The 18535-nt window shown below is 44.1% G+C and overlaps 1 protein-coding gene across 1 annotated transcript in view; it reads left to right on the top strand.

The window, feature by feature from the left end:
* The window catches only part of emc10 (ER membrane protein complex subunit 10), a 60029-nt gene that overhangs the window by 22895 nt on the left and 18599 nt on the right, over nt 1-18535 (top strand). Inside the window, exons 5-6 of the mRNA XM_078395367.1 lie at nt 8513-8694; nt 13344-13437. Coding sequence (XP_078251493.1) covers nt 8513-8694; nt 13344-13437 — 276 coding nt within the window. The remainder of the gene's footprint in view (nt 1-8512; nt 8695-13343; nt 13438-18535) is intronic.

Below are 18535 nucleotides of genomic sequence, written 5' to 3'. Positions count from 1 at the left end.
CATTTGTATTTGAATTGTAGAGAATTGTGCTCACTTGGGCATCATGTTATAAGAAAGATGTTGTCAAGCTGGAAAGGGTGCAGAGAGGATTTCCGAGGATGTTGCCATGACTTGAGGGCCATAGCTATAGGCAGAGGTTGAGCAGGCTAGGACTTTTTTTGGAGTGCAGGAGGCTGAGGGGTGATCTTATAGAGGTGTACAAAATCATGAGAGGAATAGAGAGGTAAATGCAGAGTTAGGGAATTTTGCCCAGAATAGCAGAATCGAGAACCAGGGGACATAGGTTACAGTGGAGGGGGAAAGATTTAATGGGAACCTGAGGGGTAACTTTTTTACACAGAGTAGTGGTTATATGGAATGAACTGCTGGAGGAGATCATTGAGGCAGGGACTATTGTAACAAATAAGACATTTGGACAGGTACGTGGATAGGATAGGTTTAGAGGGATATGGGCCAAGTACTGGGCAGGTGGGACTAGTGTGATCAGGCATGTGGACAAGTTGGGTAGAAGGGCCTGTTTCCACGCTGTATGACAATGAGATGTTTAAAGTAACCAAAATGTTGACAAAAAGGATTTTAAATGCTGGACGTGTAGGAAAGAACTGCAGATGCTGGTTTACATCGAAGATGGACACATAAAGCTGGAGTAACTCAGCGGGTCAGGCAGCACATGAATCGACCCGAAACGTCACCTATTCCTTTTCTCCTGTAAATGCTGGATTCTTGATCACAAAAGACAAATGAGAGGAACTCAGCAGTTCTGGTAGCACGTGTGGTAGGAAATCGACAAACTGCGTTTCAGGTTGGGATCCTTCTTCAGACTATTTAGTTGCGTGAAAAAGTCCGAAACGATCTAGCCCCTAACCCACCTTTACCCTTTGACTCAATTGCTTGCATGATGTATTTTTTTATAATGTGAAATTTCTTAGGGAAAACAGCTATCACAGTTATCTGGTGCATCAAATGGACATGAATTAGTAACTTTCTCTTTGACATAAATCTCCTTTGAGTGCCTTTTAAAACATGCACAGTCTGCAAAATGTTGCTGGCAGCATTTTCGTTGTAGAGTTTTGTATGTTTATGTTCTGAGTCGTATTTGATGGAGTCGTACCAGTAACTGGGATTCCTTCCCATTCCCCTACTACAGTCCAGCAGAGCAGTGTCAGGTGAACAAGCTGTCATTTGAACCGATTGCTCCTTAGTCCTGGGTGATGTATCGAGTGCTATTCGAGATCGCAATCTAGTGGTTGCTTGTGGAAGGTACAAATTTGTGGACACCAGCTGGTGGGATCTTGCTCTAGTGGAACAACCTACCAACAACCTGCTTCTTTGGGCATCAGTAACTCGGATGAGGCACTGCAGAGTTGTTGCGTCTGTGCTTGTGTGACTGATTCTTGAAAAGAGTTGAAAGTGTGGAAGTGGGCTTGTGAAGCATTGGTCAGCCCACAGCTGGAGTATGTGTGCAGTTCTGGCCACCACACTACACGAGCGATGTGATGGCATTGGAGCGGATGCCAGGATGTTTGCTGTGATGGAACGTTCCCGTTATGAGGAGAAACAGGGGAGGCTGGAACTGTTTTGTTTCTGGAGTGGAGGTTCAGAGACGGAGGTTCATGTGGACACGAGGAACCGCAGAACAGAAACGCCGACTGTCCATCTTCTCCATAGTGTTGCCTGACCCACTGAGTTACTCCAACACTTTGTGTCCTTCAGAGACAACATGGTTGAGATATATGAAATTGAAAGGTGTTGATAGGATGGGCTGTAGGGAGCTGTTCTTCATATCCAAGGTGGATAAGTAAGAAGACATTGATGTAGGAAAAGTGGGAGACTTAGAATGGATTTGAGGGGACATAAAGCATGGCACAGCACAGCACAGGAACGGGTCCTTCGACCCAGAATGTTTGTGCCGAACATCATGCCAAGTTAAACTGGTCTCACCTGCCTGTACATGATCTATATCCCTCAATTCCCTGCATTTCCACATGCCTATGTAACAGCATCTTAATCGCTGCCATTGTATCTGCCTCCACCCCCACTCCTGGCAACATGTTCCAGGCCCTCACCACTCTGCATATAAAAAACTTAGTATCACTATATGCCCTCTAGCATTGGACCTTTCCACCCTGGGGAAAATGGTTGTGACCGTGAACCTTTTTCATGCAGAGCATGGTGAGTACCTGGAGTACACTGGCTAATAAATGTTACAGGAGCAGAATTGCTGATGTCTCTAGATGAGCACTTGAATTGCCTGGGCACAGAAGGCCATGGGGCAAGTGCCGGGGGATGCGATGAATGTGGACAGGTGCTCCCGGTCGGTCAGTGTGGATGCGGTGGGCCGAGTGTTCGTGAATCTGGCTTCGAGCATACGTGAGCTGCAGTGATGTAATTGATGCCTGATGAATTGTGTGTGAAATCTGAGCTATGGGGACAGATTCTCCCGTGATGATATTTGATTAGATCAGCGTGTTTCCCCTGATGTAATGTATTTACCAGCCAGATATATTTAGTTAACCACATGTTTAACAAATAGCATTTAGTATTTACTTACTATATATCATTCCCACACTGCCTTATTAGTCGCGCACTGTATATTGACAGGGTCTAAGTTTAAACCAATTACCAAAGCTGCTCTTCCAGGATGCTGTCATCGTTTTCTAATATAGTCACCTCTGTTCGAGATCCGGTTGCTGGTCTTTTCGTTTCCATGTGAAATATGATCCTGGCATGACCCACGTATTGCAGTCAACCAACTCCACACTTGGTCCTTTGCCATTGTTCTTTCTGCAGGGCTGAGAGTTTTATATGTGGTGTATTAGATTATGCTTGTTAGACGTCTAGATTTAATACAGAGAAACTGGGCTGAAGTACTAGATCAATCATGATCTTATTTAGAGAGGAGCAAGTACCAGAGGCCTTGCCCTGCTGTTTCTGTTGTTCTCGTGTCTGGGCAGTGCAACGTTTGGGCTAACGTGTTCGCTGAATAGCTCGCTGTGTTAACTGTTCTCCACCAGGCTAGTGTTTGAGACACCACAATTACAATAGGTAGCCTGGAACGTGGCAACGAAGAAAGTCAGCCAAGATACTTCTCGACACAATCAACTGACTTAGAAAGTACTTGTGTATGTGAACTTTGGTGATATAGACAATAGACAATAGGTGCAGGAGGAGGCCATTCGGCCCTTCGAGCCAGCACCACCATTCAATGTGATCATGGCTGATCATTCTCAATCAGTACCCCGATCCTGCCTTCTCCCCATACCCCCTGACTCCGCTATCCTTAAGAGCTCTATCTAGCTCTCTCTTGAATGCATTCAGAGAATTGGCCTCCACTGCCTTCTGAGGCAGTGAATTCCACAGATTCACAACTCTCTGACTGAAAATGATTTTCCTCATCTCAGTTCTAAATGGCCTACCCCTTATTCTTAAACTGTGGCCCCTTGTTCTGGACTCCCCCAACATTGGGAACATGTTTCCTGCCTCTAACGTGTCCAACCCCTTAATAATCTTATACGTTTCGATAAGATCTCCTCTCATCCTTCTAAATTCCAGTGTATACAAGCCTAGTCGCTCCAGTCTATATATGTTCATGGAAGCAATGCTCATGATGGGTGGAAAAGCAGGCACCAGCAATTGGGCTTGTGCGTGGTGCCAATGGGTTGAGATTTTGGGTGAGGATACAATCTGATGTAGCGTGCCTTTTAGGAGTGAGGGGGTGCAGACTTGGGGGATTGTAGAGGTATTAAGCAGAAATACTTGGCTAACTGTCATGATTAGATGTCTTCATTTTAACTAAGAAAGAACTGCAGACACTGGTTTAAATCGCAGATAGACATCAAATGCTGTAGTAACTCAACGGGACAGGCAGCATCTCTGGAGAGAAGGAATGGGTGTCGTTTCAGGTCGAGGCCCTTCTTCAGACTGAAATGTCACCCATTCCTTCTCTCCAAGGACGCTGCCTGTCCCGCTGAGTTACTCCAGCATTTGGTGTTTATCTTCATTTTAACTAATGTCAGATAGTTGGTGAACAAAGTGACATGCCTAACACAAGCCTTGTAATATTCATTCACAAAATGCTGGAGTAACTCAGCAGGTCGGGCAGCATCTCGGGAGAGAAGGAATGGGTGAAGTTTCGGGTCGAGACCCTTCTTCAGACTGATGTCAGGGGGGCGGGACAAAGGAAGGATATGACTTGTAATGGTTTAATCATGGAGTGATACAGCATGGAAACAGGCCCTTCGGCCCAACCGGTCCATGCCGACCAACATGCCCAACTCCACTACTCCCACCTGCCTGCGTTTAGCCCATATCCTTCTAAACGTATCCTATCCATAATTAGTTTAATATTGATTAGTTTCATCTGATCTGTTGGATGCCAATTATTCCCTCTGCACTGTCCCAGAAGCCTGCTTTAGGCTGTGTTGCTTCCAGTGTTAAACTATTACAGCTATTAAACTTTGGACCAGCCTGATATTAATGCCTTCATTGCATCATTAGGGAAAGACTTTTAGTTTGTGTTCCAGTTCGATCTTTCCATTTGCATTAAAGATTTGCTTCGTAGACAGACTTCTGTGCCGACTGATACATCGTGATCTGTGTGAATACTAAGCCCGATATTGCTGGAGTACACCATGTAACATGGTTCTCCCAGACATGGCTAGCAGGTCAGACAGCGCCTACATCAATATTCCTCAATCTCTGGCACCCTCGTCCTGCTAGTGCTGTACCTGGGAAGTTCATAAGTCATAGAAGCAGAAGTAGACCATTTGGACCATCGAGTCTACTCCACCATTCAATCATGGCCGATTTATCCTTCCATCTCAACCCCATTTTATAGACAATAGACAATAGGTGCAGGAAGAGGCCATTCGGCCCTTCGAGCCAGCACCGCCGTTCATGTGATCATGGCTGATCATTCTCAATCAGTACCCCGTACCTGCCTTCTCCCCATACCCCCTGACTCTGCTATTCTTAAGAGCTCTATCTAGCTCTCTCTTGAATGCATTCAGAGAATTGGCCTCCATTGCCTTCTGAGGCAGAGAATTCCACAGATTCACAACTCTGACTGAAAAAGTTTTTCCTCATCTCAGTTCTAAATGGCCTACCCCTTATTCTTAAACTGTGGCCCCTTGTTCTGGACTCCCCCAACATTGGGAACATGTTTCCTGCCTCTAACGTGTCCAGCCCCTTAATAATCTTATACGTTTCGATAAGATCCCCTCTCTAGTTTCTCCTAAAGTGCTCTTTAATAAAATCTCCCTCTGCATCTCCGCTTTTTCTCTGTCCACTTTGGCATCACCAACATAACCACCATCTCTTCCAACATCCACGTACCCCAATCACCACACACAGACGCACAACTCCACAGCTACCTCTCCTCAAGAGGTTCCGTGGAACTGATGTTGAATGTGCTTGCCATGAAATATTTACTGCATGAAATTGTAGGGATCGTTTGATCAGTGTGCACTAACTTCTGTTCCTGCTAATTCAAATGTACGTTTATGAATGAGAAAAATCGCTGGTTGGAATTAAGCAAGTTTTATAAAACAGTACAAGAACAGGAGAGTAACTCGTCCTCTTTGTCTTTCTCATCTTATGAATGGCTCCAAACAAAAAGAAAATGGTTAATATTGGCACTTTTTGTGTGACAGAAAGATGCTGGTACACATGACTTCTGTGCATCAATCTGTTTTAAAAAGTTTTTAGAGGTACTATCACAAAAAAACCACTGGTTATTATACTGGTAGTATAAGAAAATAACTGCAGATGCTGGTATAAATCGAAGGTATTTATTCACAAAATGCTGGAGTAACTCAGCAAGTCAGGCAGCATCTCAGGAGAGAAGGAATGGGTGACGTTTCAGGTCGAGACGTCACCCATTCCTTCTCTCCTGAGATGCTGCCTGACCTGCTGAGTTACTCCAGCATTTTGTGAATAAATACCTTCGACTGGTTACTATACTGATCTGATCTGAAAACATCTGTGGAAAGATTCCTTTGATTAGTATATTGGGTGTGCAGATTTTCATAAGTTCTAGGAGCAGAATTGAACTATTCGGCCCATCAAGTCTACTCCGCCATTCAATCACGGCTGATCTATCTTTTCCCCCTCAACCCCATTCTCCTGCCTTTTCCCCATAATGCCTGACAGCGGCTTCTGTAACTTTTATGCCCTCATAACAAATTTTGATAACAAAGCGTGACCACTTGAAACGTTAACTCATCTGCTCTTTCCATGGATTCTGCAACGGTTCTGATGCAGATATTCAGCAGAGTTTTGCCTTTTGTTATGCACAAATATGATCACAATTATGGCCTTGAACTTAGCTTAGTTTATTATTGTCACGTATACAGAGACCAAGAGTGGAAAAACCTGTTCCGCGTGCTGTCCAGTCAAATCGAGCGCGTAAAAAAGTCGTTCCGGCGTCCCTTGTGACTTTCAAGTCTCCAATCTCTGAGAAGTCTGATCTTGGTCGAAGCTGATACGCCCAGTGTCCTGATGGCACTGGATCGGCGATGTTGGGGTCAATCTGGCCCAGGCAACGCCGCGCCTCCATTCATCACCACTTGATGTACTGTTAGTATTTATATCATCCACGATAAAGTATTCTGAAGAAGGGTCTCGACCCGAAACGTCACCCATTCCTTCTCTCCAGAGATACTGCCTGACCCACTGAGTTACTCCAGCATTTTGTGTCTACCTACGACAAAGTATTTCATCATTGTTAATTCGTAACCCTCAATATTTTCTGGGTTAAAGCAATACATCCTCAGATGGTGTCTTAGGAGATCTGCTAATGACTGCATGAACAAGGCACACCAAGATGTGACTGGCAAAATGCACAGATAATAACATTAATAAAATACTATCTTTGATCTTTGAAAGTAGCCAACTGTTCACACGCAACATGGTTGCCTGGTAGCGACTAACAGATTGAATTCAAGTTAGATTCTGAACCTATATGTGATACTAGTTTATCTTCCATTACTGTGGAGGATACCACTGGAGTATTCAAGATGATAAAGAATAGACCTGATCGACAATGGAATAGAATCTGATTATATATTGAGCCTGGAGAATCGTGGAATGTCTCAGCCCCGACAGAACATTTCTAATGATTGATTATTGCAGAGAAGTCTGCAAAATTAGATCATTCGGCTGAACAAGTAAGGTTCAGAGGCCCTCGTGATTAAACGCACTAGCGTGCGCAGCATGAAGACATGGGCGTAGATGGTTCATGGCTCAGTGTCTAATCTGTAGAATGTTCAAAGGTAGACACAAAATGCTGGAGTAACTCAGCGGGTCAGGCAGCATCTCTGGAGAGAAGGAATGGGTGACGGGGTGGTACTGCCTCTTTCACTGACATCAGTCTGACCAAAGGGTCTCAACCCGAAGCGTCACCCATTCCTTCTCTCCCGAGATGCTGCCTGACCCGCTGAGTTACTCCAGCATTTTGTGTCTACCTTAGATTTAAACCAGCATCTGCAGTTTTTTTTTTCCTGTTGTATGTTCTTCTTGATTGTAGCAACCTTTAGGAAATAAAACAGAATAAGGCAAGGCTTTGATTCCTGTTGATGATTTCTCTAGATTGGTTTGGATTGTTTTCTCAGGGACGTTGGAGGGCGAGAGGAGACTTGATAGAAATATATATAATTACGATAGGCATCACAGGTTCGAAAGTCAGAATCTTGTTCCCGACATGGAAATGCCAAAGATTAGGGGGAATAACTATCAGGTTAGAGGAGGGAAGTTTAATGGAGATGTGTGCGGCAGTTTTTTTCTACGGAGAGTGGTAGCCTGGAACGCATTGCCAGGCTGGTGGTGGAGGCAGGTACGATAATGGCATCTAAGAGGCTTTTAGATAGGCACACGGATGTGCAAAGAATAGAGGGATATGGGCACGCACAGGAAGATGACATGTTTGGCACAAACATTGTGGGCCGAACGGCCTGTTCCTGTGCTGTACTGTTCTACGCCTGTGTTCTATTTACTGTCCTAATTCCTTATGAAATGTGTGATTATGTGGATACCAACTGCCAGCATCAGTCCAGATCAGCCATTTGGTAGAGGTGACAAAGGCTGAAGGCAACTTTGCAATGGCACAAGCAGCAGCATGTATCCGGGGACAAAGGTAGGAACGAGTAAAGGGAACGAGTGGGGAAAGGTCATTCAATGACCCAAGATGGTCATTGAATGTCTTAATTCAAATCTAGAATCTTTGTAGTTACATGTGTAAAGTCCTTTTATGGAAGGTTTATGGAAGAGGGAGTTAGATGTGGCCCTTGTGGCTAAAGGGATCAGGGGGTATGGAGAGAAGGCAGGTACGGGATACTGAGTTGGATGATCAGCCATGATCATATTGAATGGCGGTGCAGGCTCGAAGGGCCGAATGGCCTACTCCTGCACCTATTTTCTATGTTTCTATGTTCTGTACAAGCCGTAACATAATGTTTTTATTATTCAACTGCTCAGTTGCTAATTCTGTGTCTTCATTTTAATTTCCTTTCTTCAGTGCGCTCTGGTTGAGTCTCACCTCTCTGATATGATCACTGTTAACACAGATGTGAATGGGAATATCATCGGTGTTTCCATAGTAACGCTCCCTGGGTCCTGCAATGGTGCTGAGGTGGAAGATGTGGATTTGGAAGTGTTTAACACAACTGTGCACCTGATGCAGCCAGTGCTGGCGGCAGTGTGAGTATTCCTCGTCGTATATTGTATGCTCTGTGACGTGTTGTATGTTCAAGTAGTGAATGCTTCAATTGTCTGGTGATAAAACAGAGTCAGCAGCGTGAGCAGGTTGAACTCATTCACACAGCACGAGCGGCATTGGGTGTGAATTTGACACAAATACCAGTCAATCCTGGTGCAAATTGGATATACTTGGACAAGAAAATTGCTTGAGTGGCCATGAGAAGTTAAATAAGTGTGGTGTTTTACTGGGGAGGATGTGTACGTGAGCTTGATATCCTTAAGTATAAGCTTGATATCCTTAAGTATAAGCTCCACCAGGATTTTTGTCAACAGCGATGAGGAGAAAACAACGCAAGGGTGGATTTTTTTCATCTGTTCATTCCATTTGTGCTAAGAGAGGGGGCAGAGAGTGCAATCTTCCCCTTTGCTCTACTACAGGTGCTTCTCAGCTTCCGATGGGGTTCCCTTCAGAGAAACCCATCGGAAACCGAAAACATTGTTTGGCGAAATGCATTTAATACACGCGATCACGTGGCCGGAAGCGAGCGGCCGTTTGGACCATCACAAAGTCGGACCATCGCAAGTCAAAGCATCGTAAGCCGAGGAGCACCTGTAATGTATTTGAGTTTGATCATTGTATTTATGTATAATAAGAGATATAAGAAAATAACTGCAGATGCTGGTACAAATCGAAGGTATTTATTCACAAAATGCTGGAGTAACTCAGCAGGTCAGGCAGCATCTCGGGAGAGAAGGAATGGGTGACGTTTCGGGTCGAGACCCTTCTTCATTCCTTCTCTCCCGAGATGCTGCCTAACATTCAAGAGAGAGCTAGATAGAGCTCTTAAGGATAGCGGAGTCAGGGGGTATGGGGAGAAAGCAGGAACGGGGTACTGATTGAGAATGATCAGCCATGATCACATTGAATGGCGGTGCTGGCTCGAAGGGCCGAATGGCCTACTCCTGCACCTATTGTCTATTGTCTATTGACCTGCTGAGTTACTCCAGCATTTTGTGAATAAATACCCTCGTATTTATGTATAATATCATCTGAATTGGTTGGATTGCCAGCACAGCAAAGCTTTTCATTGTACTTTGGTACATGTGACAATAATAAACGTAAAGGTAGTGGCACAGCAGATAGTGTTGCACCTCGCAGATCCTGCGGCCTGGGATCAATCCTGTCGGCGTGGAGTTTGCAGGTTCACCCTGTGACCACCTGGGCTTCCCCGGGATGCTCTAGTTTCCCCTCACTTCTCAAAGAACAAGCTGCTAGGTTAACTGGCCACTCTAAATGATCCCTTGTGGGTGACAGGAGAATTGAGTGTAGTTCTAGAGTCACGGAGAGAGCATGGAAACAGGCACTTCAGCCCACTGAGCCTGTGCTAGCTATCAACCAGCCATTAGTTTACACTAATCCTTCATTTATCCCAGAGGAGGTAGATCATTGGGGAATAAGCGGAGGGAAGGATCACTGTGAGAACTGGCATGGATTCAATGGGCTGATTGGCCTCCATGTCTTGTGAAATGTGAAATCTCCATTGATATTGCCCGGCTAGAGAATTTTAGTGATGAAGAAAGATTAGCAGGTTGGGTTGTTTAACTTTGGGTTCAGAGGAAGCTAAAGGAAGATTTATCTGAGATACATGACATTTAGAAAGGACTTAGAGTAGATAGCAAGGACCTGTTTCCTTGGCAGAGCAATCAATCGCCCGGGGCATAGATTTAAAATAATAGCTCAAAGGATTTGAAAGGAGATGAAGAGAATATTTTTGATGTGCTACTTTTGAGTTTGAAGATCATTGCCTGTTTCTGTGCGGTAGATGCAGAAACCATTATCATGTTTAAAAAATATTTGGTTGTGCCTCTGAATTGCTAAAATCGACAACACATTCTATGTACGAAGCCGCAAAGAACAGGAATGTGGGGGTTAAGCAAATAGCTGTTCTACAACCAGGGCCAATGGGTTGAATATCTTCCAGTGCAGGATATACCTCTGATCCTTTGTACAGCTCAGATTGTCGAGGTCGTAATCACCAGCCAAATATCCCAGTTAATGTGGACTAATTTGGTATTGCTGTTGGTTTATTATTGCCATGTGCACAGAGACAATTAACGTTTTTATTATTCGAGGTGCTATCGAATTAAATATGAGAGTTGTGAATCTGTGGCATTCTCTGCCACAGAGGGCAGTGGAGGCCAATTCACTGGATGAATTTAAAAGAGAGTAAGATAGAGCTCTGGGGGGCAAGTGGAATCAAGGGATTTGGGGAGAAGGCAGGCACGGGTTACTGATTGTGGATGATCACAATGAATGGTGGTACTGGCTCGAAGGGCCAAATGGCCTCCTTCTGCATTTTTTTTTAATGTTTCCATGTTAAATCAGCTAATACTGTACATGAATACAATCAAGCCATCATATAAATATAAAAGCAAGTAAAACTGGTGAAGCAAAGAGAAAAATAGAAGAGTGCAGAATATAGTTTTACAGCGTTGTAGCATTCCAATTCCAGGGTAAAAGCCCATTGACTGCAATGAGATAGTTTGGAAGATCGGGACTGCACCCTCGTTAATGGGAGGGCAACAGTGGGGAAGAAGCTGTTCCTGAGTCTGGTGGTATGTGCGAGCAAGCTTTTATATCGTGCCCGATGGAGGTCGGGAGTAGAGGGAATGAAGGAGGTGGAAACAGTTCTTGATTATGTTGGCTGTTTTCCCAAGGCAGCGTGAAGCGAATAGGTGACGTTTTGGGTTGGAACCCCATTCCTCAGAGTTCCGACCCAAAACGTCACCTACTCCTTTTCATCAGAGATGCTGCCTGACCCGCTGAGCCACTCCAGCACTTTGTGTCTATCCTCAGTATAGATCACTATCCGTAGTTCCTTCCCACACACAGCGTGGATGGTGGGAGTCTGCTCTGTGCTGTGGACTGGGCTACATCTACAACACCTGCAATATCCGTGGCATGACTATCACTAATCGTAGAGACTTCTAGTATATGCAGCTCAGTTGTACATGAACCAATTTTGTTATTTCAAGGGCAATGTTAAGATCGAAAGAGTTTATTTGTGAAATAACAGTACAAATCAAGTCAAGTTTATTTGTCACATGCACATACACGATGTGCAGTGAAATGAAAGTGGCAATGCCTGCGGATTGTGCACAAAAAATGTGTGAATTGTGAGGAAGATGCAATAAGGCTGCAGGGTGACCTGGACAGGTTGTGTGAGTGGGCGGATACATGGCAGATGCAGTTTAATGTAGATAAGTGTGAGGTTATTCACTTTGGAAGTAAGAATAGAAAGGCAGATTATTATCTGAATGGTGTCAAGTTAGGAGGAGGGGGAGTTCAACGAGATCTGGGTGTCCTAGTGCATCAGTCAATGAAAGGAAGCATGCAGGTTCAGCAGGCAGTGAAGAAAGCCAATGGAATGTTGGCCTTCGTAACAAGAGGAGTTGAGTATAGGAGCAAAGAGGTCCTTCTACAGTTGTACCGGGCCCTGGTGAGACCGCACCTGGAGTACTGTGTGCAGTTTTGGTCTCCAAATTTGAGGAAGGATATTCTTGCTATGGAGGGCGTGCAGCGTAGGTTCACTAGATTAATTCCCGGAATGGCGGGACTGTCGTATGTTGAAAGGCTGGAGCGATTGGGCTTGTATACACTGGAATTTAGAAGGATGAGGGGGGATCTTATTGAAACATATAAGATAATTAGGGGATTGGACACATTAGAGGCAGATAACATGTTCCCAATGTTGGGGGAGTCCAGAACAAGGGGCCACAGTTTGAGAATAAGGGGTAGGCCATTTAGAACGGAGATGAGGAAGAACTTTTTCAGTCAGAGGGTGGTGAAGGTGTGGAATTCTCTGCCTCAGAAGGCAGTGGAGGCCAGTTCGTTGGATGCTTTCAAGAGAGAGCTGGATAGAGCTCTTAAGGATAGCGGAGTGAGGGGGTATGGGGAGAAGGCAGGAACGGGGTACTGATTGATAGTGATCAGCCATGATCGCATTGAATGGCGGTGCTGGCTCGAAGGGCTGAATGGCCTACTCCTGCACCTATTGTCTATTGTCTATTGTCTATTGTCTATAAAAAGAATTACAGTTACAGCATATAAATAAAGTTAATACAGAGAAGACAAAAATTAGAATTTTTTTACTATCTCATTGCAGTTCTCTTTTCTGACAAAAAGTATTACAAAAGGACACCGTAATAATGTTTTCTTTTGTCAGCCACAATTTTAATTGATCACCTTTTCGCAGTCTCTGAAGTGTAAGCATGGAACAACTTGCCTTTCTGCCAAGTTCTACATGTACTTGGTGGCAAAATGGTGCAGCTGGTGCCCTGCAGTGCCAGAGACCAGGGTTTGATCCTGATCTCGGGTGTTGTCCGTGTGGAGTATGCATGTTCCCCCTGTGACCCTGTGGGTTTCCTCTGGGTGCTCAGGTTTACTCCCACATCACAAAGACGTGCATGGTTGTAGGTTAATTGGTCGCTGGAAGTTGCTGCCAATGTGAACGGAGTGGATGAGAAAGTTGGATACCCTAGACCGAGCATGATTGTGTGACTGATTGTCGGTGAGGACTCAGTGGGCTGAATGGCCTATTTCCATGCCGTATCTCTCAATCAATTCAACACTTACTCTTCTGTTGTAGGCCAGAGACTGCAGCTTTTATCGAGCGGCTGGAACATGAACAGGCTCAGAAAGCAAAAAACCCGCAGGAGCAGAAGTCATTCATCGCAAAATATGTAAGTTCTTTTCTGACAAAAAAGCTGAATTGGTGTCGTTGGAATGCCTTCATTTAGCAGAATTACTGCACCATAACTAAATCCCAGCAAGGTATTGCTAATTTATAGCATGTCCTAAACAATATACACGATATTTATTATGTAACACAGATTAGAGTGTGATATAAGAGTGTCAATATGCACAGAGGGTGCAATTGATCTGTGAAATGGTGGTGAAATAAAAACCAACGTCTTCTAAATTGTACCCTGCAGTCAGTTAACCTTGCCATGAAACATACCACAATCGCATAAAAGAAAGCTCTACGTTTCCCTTCAATTAATCTATTGTATGACATAGTTCTCCGTAATATATAGTACAAACATTATAAATCCTGATTAGAATTTGGATTGTGGCTGTTGATTTGCATGGGCTTGGCTTTGTGCTTGTGGTCATTGTGTGTAAGAGAGTGAGAGGGTGTGGTGCAATTGATTGCAATCTGGGCAGGATAAAAAGAGATCAGTATGGGATTAATTGAAGGATGGTGTGTACCTGGTTGGCCGAAGGGCCTGTTTCTCCGTTGTATATGTCTATGAACTACCTGTGAGCTCAGGGCAATTGACAGCTGTGAACTAGAAAAGGAGAGAATAGAAAAAGAATAGGAGAAAAATAAATATTTTAACACCCCGACCGACCCCCTTTCAAACAAGTAATATTTGCTTCTGTTATGAATAGTGCAAACTGCAATATTTTTTAGGTCTGATGCATCTTTTGAGGTGTTGCTCAACACCATTGATGCACAATAACAGGAAATATTAAATATATTAAACACTCAAACTGTTAATAGTAAATTAGCAGATAGGATTGCAGACAATTGAAAGGGAGGAAGCAAATTAAGAATGAAAATGAGAAGACATCAGTCTAACAATTTGAATGGGGGCAAAGTGAGTGGGAGAAAATATTTAGCTGGAAATTTTGCTGATTCCTCTCTCCTCTGTTGAGTGCTGATTGCAGTGAAAATCACTCCAAGCAAGTTCATTGCAAATGTGGTCAGATGCAGATAGATAGCCCCATCTTCTATCATTACTGCTGGAAGCCTCTTCTCACCGTCTGGAAATTGGCAGTGATCCAGGAAGTTGACACTAGGAACTTGATGGAAATCTGTCTCCATCTGGAGACCATTTCTTGGCATGGCTGCTTTTAGTAATTGAACTATTCCTGGGCCAGTGCTCTTGTTGAAGTGGTCGGCACTTCATTTGGTTATTAATGCCTGAAATTAATGAAAGATTTAGTAACTGTACTTGGATTCATTACTAGGTTTGGATTCTTGTATGAATTGTAGATTCCTCATCCGTGCTTTTCTATTCCCCTCGTTCCACTTTGACTCTGTCTTCAACACCAGAGTACAGTTCTGCAGGTGTCAGCATTTCTTTAATGCACTGTTCAAAAAGTCATTCTTCAAATGTAAAATTAAATGATATAATTATCTGCAAATGATCTTTCTTTTCTCTGTTGATTAAAAAAACCCACATTTTTATGGGTGAGAGGAGATGTTATGAGCTGATAGACAATAGGTGCAGGAGGAGGCCATTCGGCCCTTCGAGCCAGCACCTCCATTCAATGTGATCATGGCTGATTATTCTCAATCAGTACCCCGTTCCTGCCTTCTCCCCATACCCCCTGACTCCGCTATCCTTAAGAGCTCTATCTAGCTCTCTCTTGAAAGCATCCAGAGAATTGGCCTCCACTGCCTTCTGAGGCAGAGAATTCCACAGATTTACAACTCTCTGACTGAAAAGGTTTTTCCTCATCTCAGTTCTAAATGGCCTACCCCTTATTCTTAAACTGTGGCCCCTTGTTCTGGACTTCCCCCAACATTGGGAACATGTTTCCTACCTCTAACGTGTCCAACCCCTTAATAATCTTATATGTTTCTGATGATGTGTGAAAGACTTATTGGGAAGAGAGTACACTTGCTCAGTGATCACTTGAATCTGATTCTGAATCCATTCTGCTTTCATATCTCATCAGTCAACACTGGATGACCAGTCGTCTGACAGCTCTAACTTTCTTCTGTTCTTTTATCTGGGATTGGCTGTACCTAATTAGCAAAAAGTGTTGGAAAATCTCTGCAGACCAGGCAGCATCTGTGGACAGAGAAACAGAGGTTTAGGATTATTATTGTTGCGTGTATTGAGGTACAGTGAAAAAGCTTTGTTTTGCATGCTATCCAAACAGATCAGATAATACTGTACATAAGTGCAATCAAATTAAACTCCAAGTACGGTAAGAGGAAGGTAGAGAGTACTGAATATAATTCTCAGCATTGTAGTGCATCAGCTCCAGAGACAAAGTCCAGTGTCTACAATATAGTTACCATGTCAGAATAGTTCTAATTAAGGGTGTTCAGCCTAAAACGTTCACTTAGAATTGTTGGAATACTTGTTCCTCAGGTACCTTATCCAAGTATTCCTTTCTCTCACAGACGCTGTCTGACTGCTGAATGTTTCCAACATTTTCCACTATGATTATTTTAGATTTCCAGCATGTACAGGTTTTGATTTTCACTATCTAATTGTACTTTCACAGATTGATTGCCAGCGAACCTGGCTTAGGCTTTACAACCAAACTTGAAATCTTCTGAACAGCGAGGTTCAGGTTTACTTCTTGTGGTCTACCAAGTAGCATCATGTTTGTGTACATTGTTGTCTGCAACAGAAAGCTATAGTTTGTGGAAATCCAATATGAAGAATCGGTGATCTCATCTGGTTGATTGGGAGGATAATCCTGTTCTCATCTCTGAGGCTAAGCTTCCTGCACTGCTCTGTTGTATCACTCCTGCTGTTATTAGGAACAAGTCATTTGCCTGTGGATTGCTGGGAAAAAATGTAGGTTTTGCTCAGTCAAAGCTTGTAAATGATTTACAACAGAAGGTAGAAACAAGGAACTGCAGATGTTGGTTTACCAAGGATAGACACAAAAGGCTGGAGTAACACAGCCTCTGTGGAGAACATGGATAGGTGATGTTTCACAGAGTGCTGGAGTAACTCAGCGGGTCAGGCAGCATCTGTGGAGAACATGGATAGGTGACGTTTCACAGAGTGCTGGAGTAACTCAGCGGGTCAGGCAACATCTGTGGAGAACATGGATAGGTGACGTTTCACAGAGTGCTGGAGTAACTCAGCGGGTCAGGCAGCATCTGTGGAGAACATGGATAGGTGACGTTTCACAGAGTGCTGGAGTAACTCAGCGGGTCAGGCAACATCTGTGGAGAACATGGATAGGTGACGTTTCACAGAGTGCTGGAGTAACTCAGCGGGTCAGGCAGCATCTGTGGAGAACATGGATAGGTGACGTTTCAGGTTGCCGAAGGCCACCTGTCCATGTTCTCCAGAGATGCTGCTCCAGCACCTTATGTCTTTTTAAGGTTAGATAGTCCTTGAGGTTGAGTTCTGAGATCACAAGGAAGTTAAAGTTGATTATGAGTCGTCCTTAACTTTAGCTTGCATAGGTTTTCCTAAAGACATTTAGAAATATAATCAGGCATAGGATCCCTTTTAATGAATGAGTGAAAGGCACTTCCTTCAACACTCTGTTATCTAGCTTGTTTCTTGATACAGGTGGGATATGTTTTATTTCCTAGCTGCCACCTCCAGCAATTAAACGTGGGAGCAGTAATTGCAGTTTCTTCTTTGCACATCAGCTGGCTATTCAAAGATTCTCCTCACCAGGCAGGTGTACATGTTTACTAGGGTTGCCAACTTCCTCACTCCCAAATACGGGACAAAGGGTGACGTCACCGCCCCACGTGACCTCACCCAGCGGCCACGTGCTACGCAATCCGCCCTTCGGCCCGAGCGGTCAACGTTGGTGGAGCGGGAGCACGTGGCCGCTGGCTGGCTGAGGTCACGTGGGTGACGTCACCCTTTGTCCCGTATTTGGGATTGAGGAAGTTGGCAACCCTACTAATACAGGACAAGGGTGGTCCCGTACGGGACAAACTAATTTAGCCCAAAATACGGGATGTCCCGGCTAACACAGGACAGTTGGCAACCCCAATGTTTACCCACTGAGATCATGTGGTTCTGGCCAGGGCTAGGGAACAGGTCAGTAATAATGTCCCAGTTGCAGCCTTAAGCAGCTGATGGCATTGGCTGGGGTTCTGACTTCCATGGTTTGTCAACTTTACTCATTAGACAACCTTAGCAACAGGAGAAGCAGAACCCTGATGTTTTAATGAGGAATTCCAAGGAGACTCTGTGACTGGAATCCTTCGACACACAAGTAAGCAAATTCACTGCAGGATATCCTTAAAGAGTTGTCAGCAGGGAGGACTCGTTGATTTCATTGTACTCAGAGTTCTGAGCTGTTTCAAACTGCTGACGATTGTAGTGGATGTGACCTGACCTGCTCACCAGAAATTAATGTATTCATTTGGTGATGGGATTAAATGGAGCACAAACAGTGACTGGGAGCATGTTCCATGCAGTAATACGTTTACAGGTGCAAATAATACGTTAAACCGCAATAGTGAAGTTCATTAAGTTTTAGGAATCCAGTTCTCTAGAGACTGCTGTAGTTCTAAACACGTTCTCATGCATTATTTATTTTTATAACGTACTTTTAATATTTTATCCATTTTTGGCGATATTGCTTTGGAGTTGTTGTTATTTTTCAGTAATCTTTGATCAAATATTAGATAGTTAGAGAATTATTTCGTTTGTCATTCACTTCTGAAGGCGTCCATTTGAGCTGAGATACATTTTAGATTTTAGATTTAGAGGTACAGTGCGGAAACAGGCCCTTCGGCCCGCCGAGTCCGTGCCGCCCAGCGATCCCCACACATTAACACTATCTTACACCTATTAGGGACAATTTTTACATTTACCCAGTCAATTAACCTACAAACCTGTACGTCTTTGGAGTGTGGGAGGAAACTGAAGGTCTCGAAGAAAACCCACGCAGGTCACGGGGAGAACGTACAAACTCCGTACAGACGGCGCCCGTAGTCAGGATCGAACCTGAGTCTCCGGCGCTGCATTTGCTGTAAGGCAGCAACTCTACCGCTGTGCCACTGTGCATTTTCCGAATTGCTGTCAGCCCAGTCCCTCTTGATTAGAT

This window comes from Rhinoraja longicauda, unplaced genomic scaffold (assembly GCF_053455715.1).
Source record: "Rhinoraja longicauda isolate Sanriku21f unplaced genomic scaffold, sRhiLon1.1 Scf000504, whole genome shotgun sequence".
Lineage (NCBI taxonomy): Eukaryota > Metazoa > Chordata > Chondrichthyes > Rajiformes > Arhynchobatidae > Rhinoraja > Rhinoraja longicauda.
This window is presented reverse-complemented; position numbering and strand designations above follow the sequence as displayed.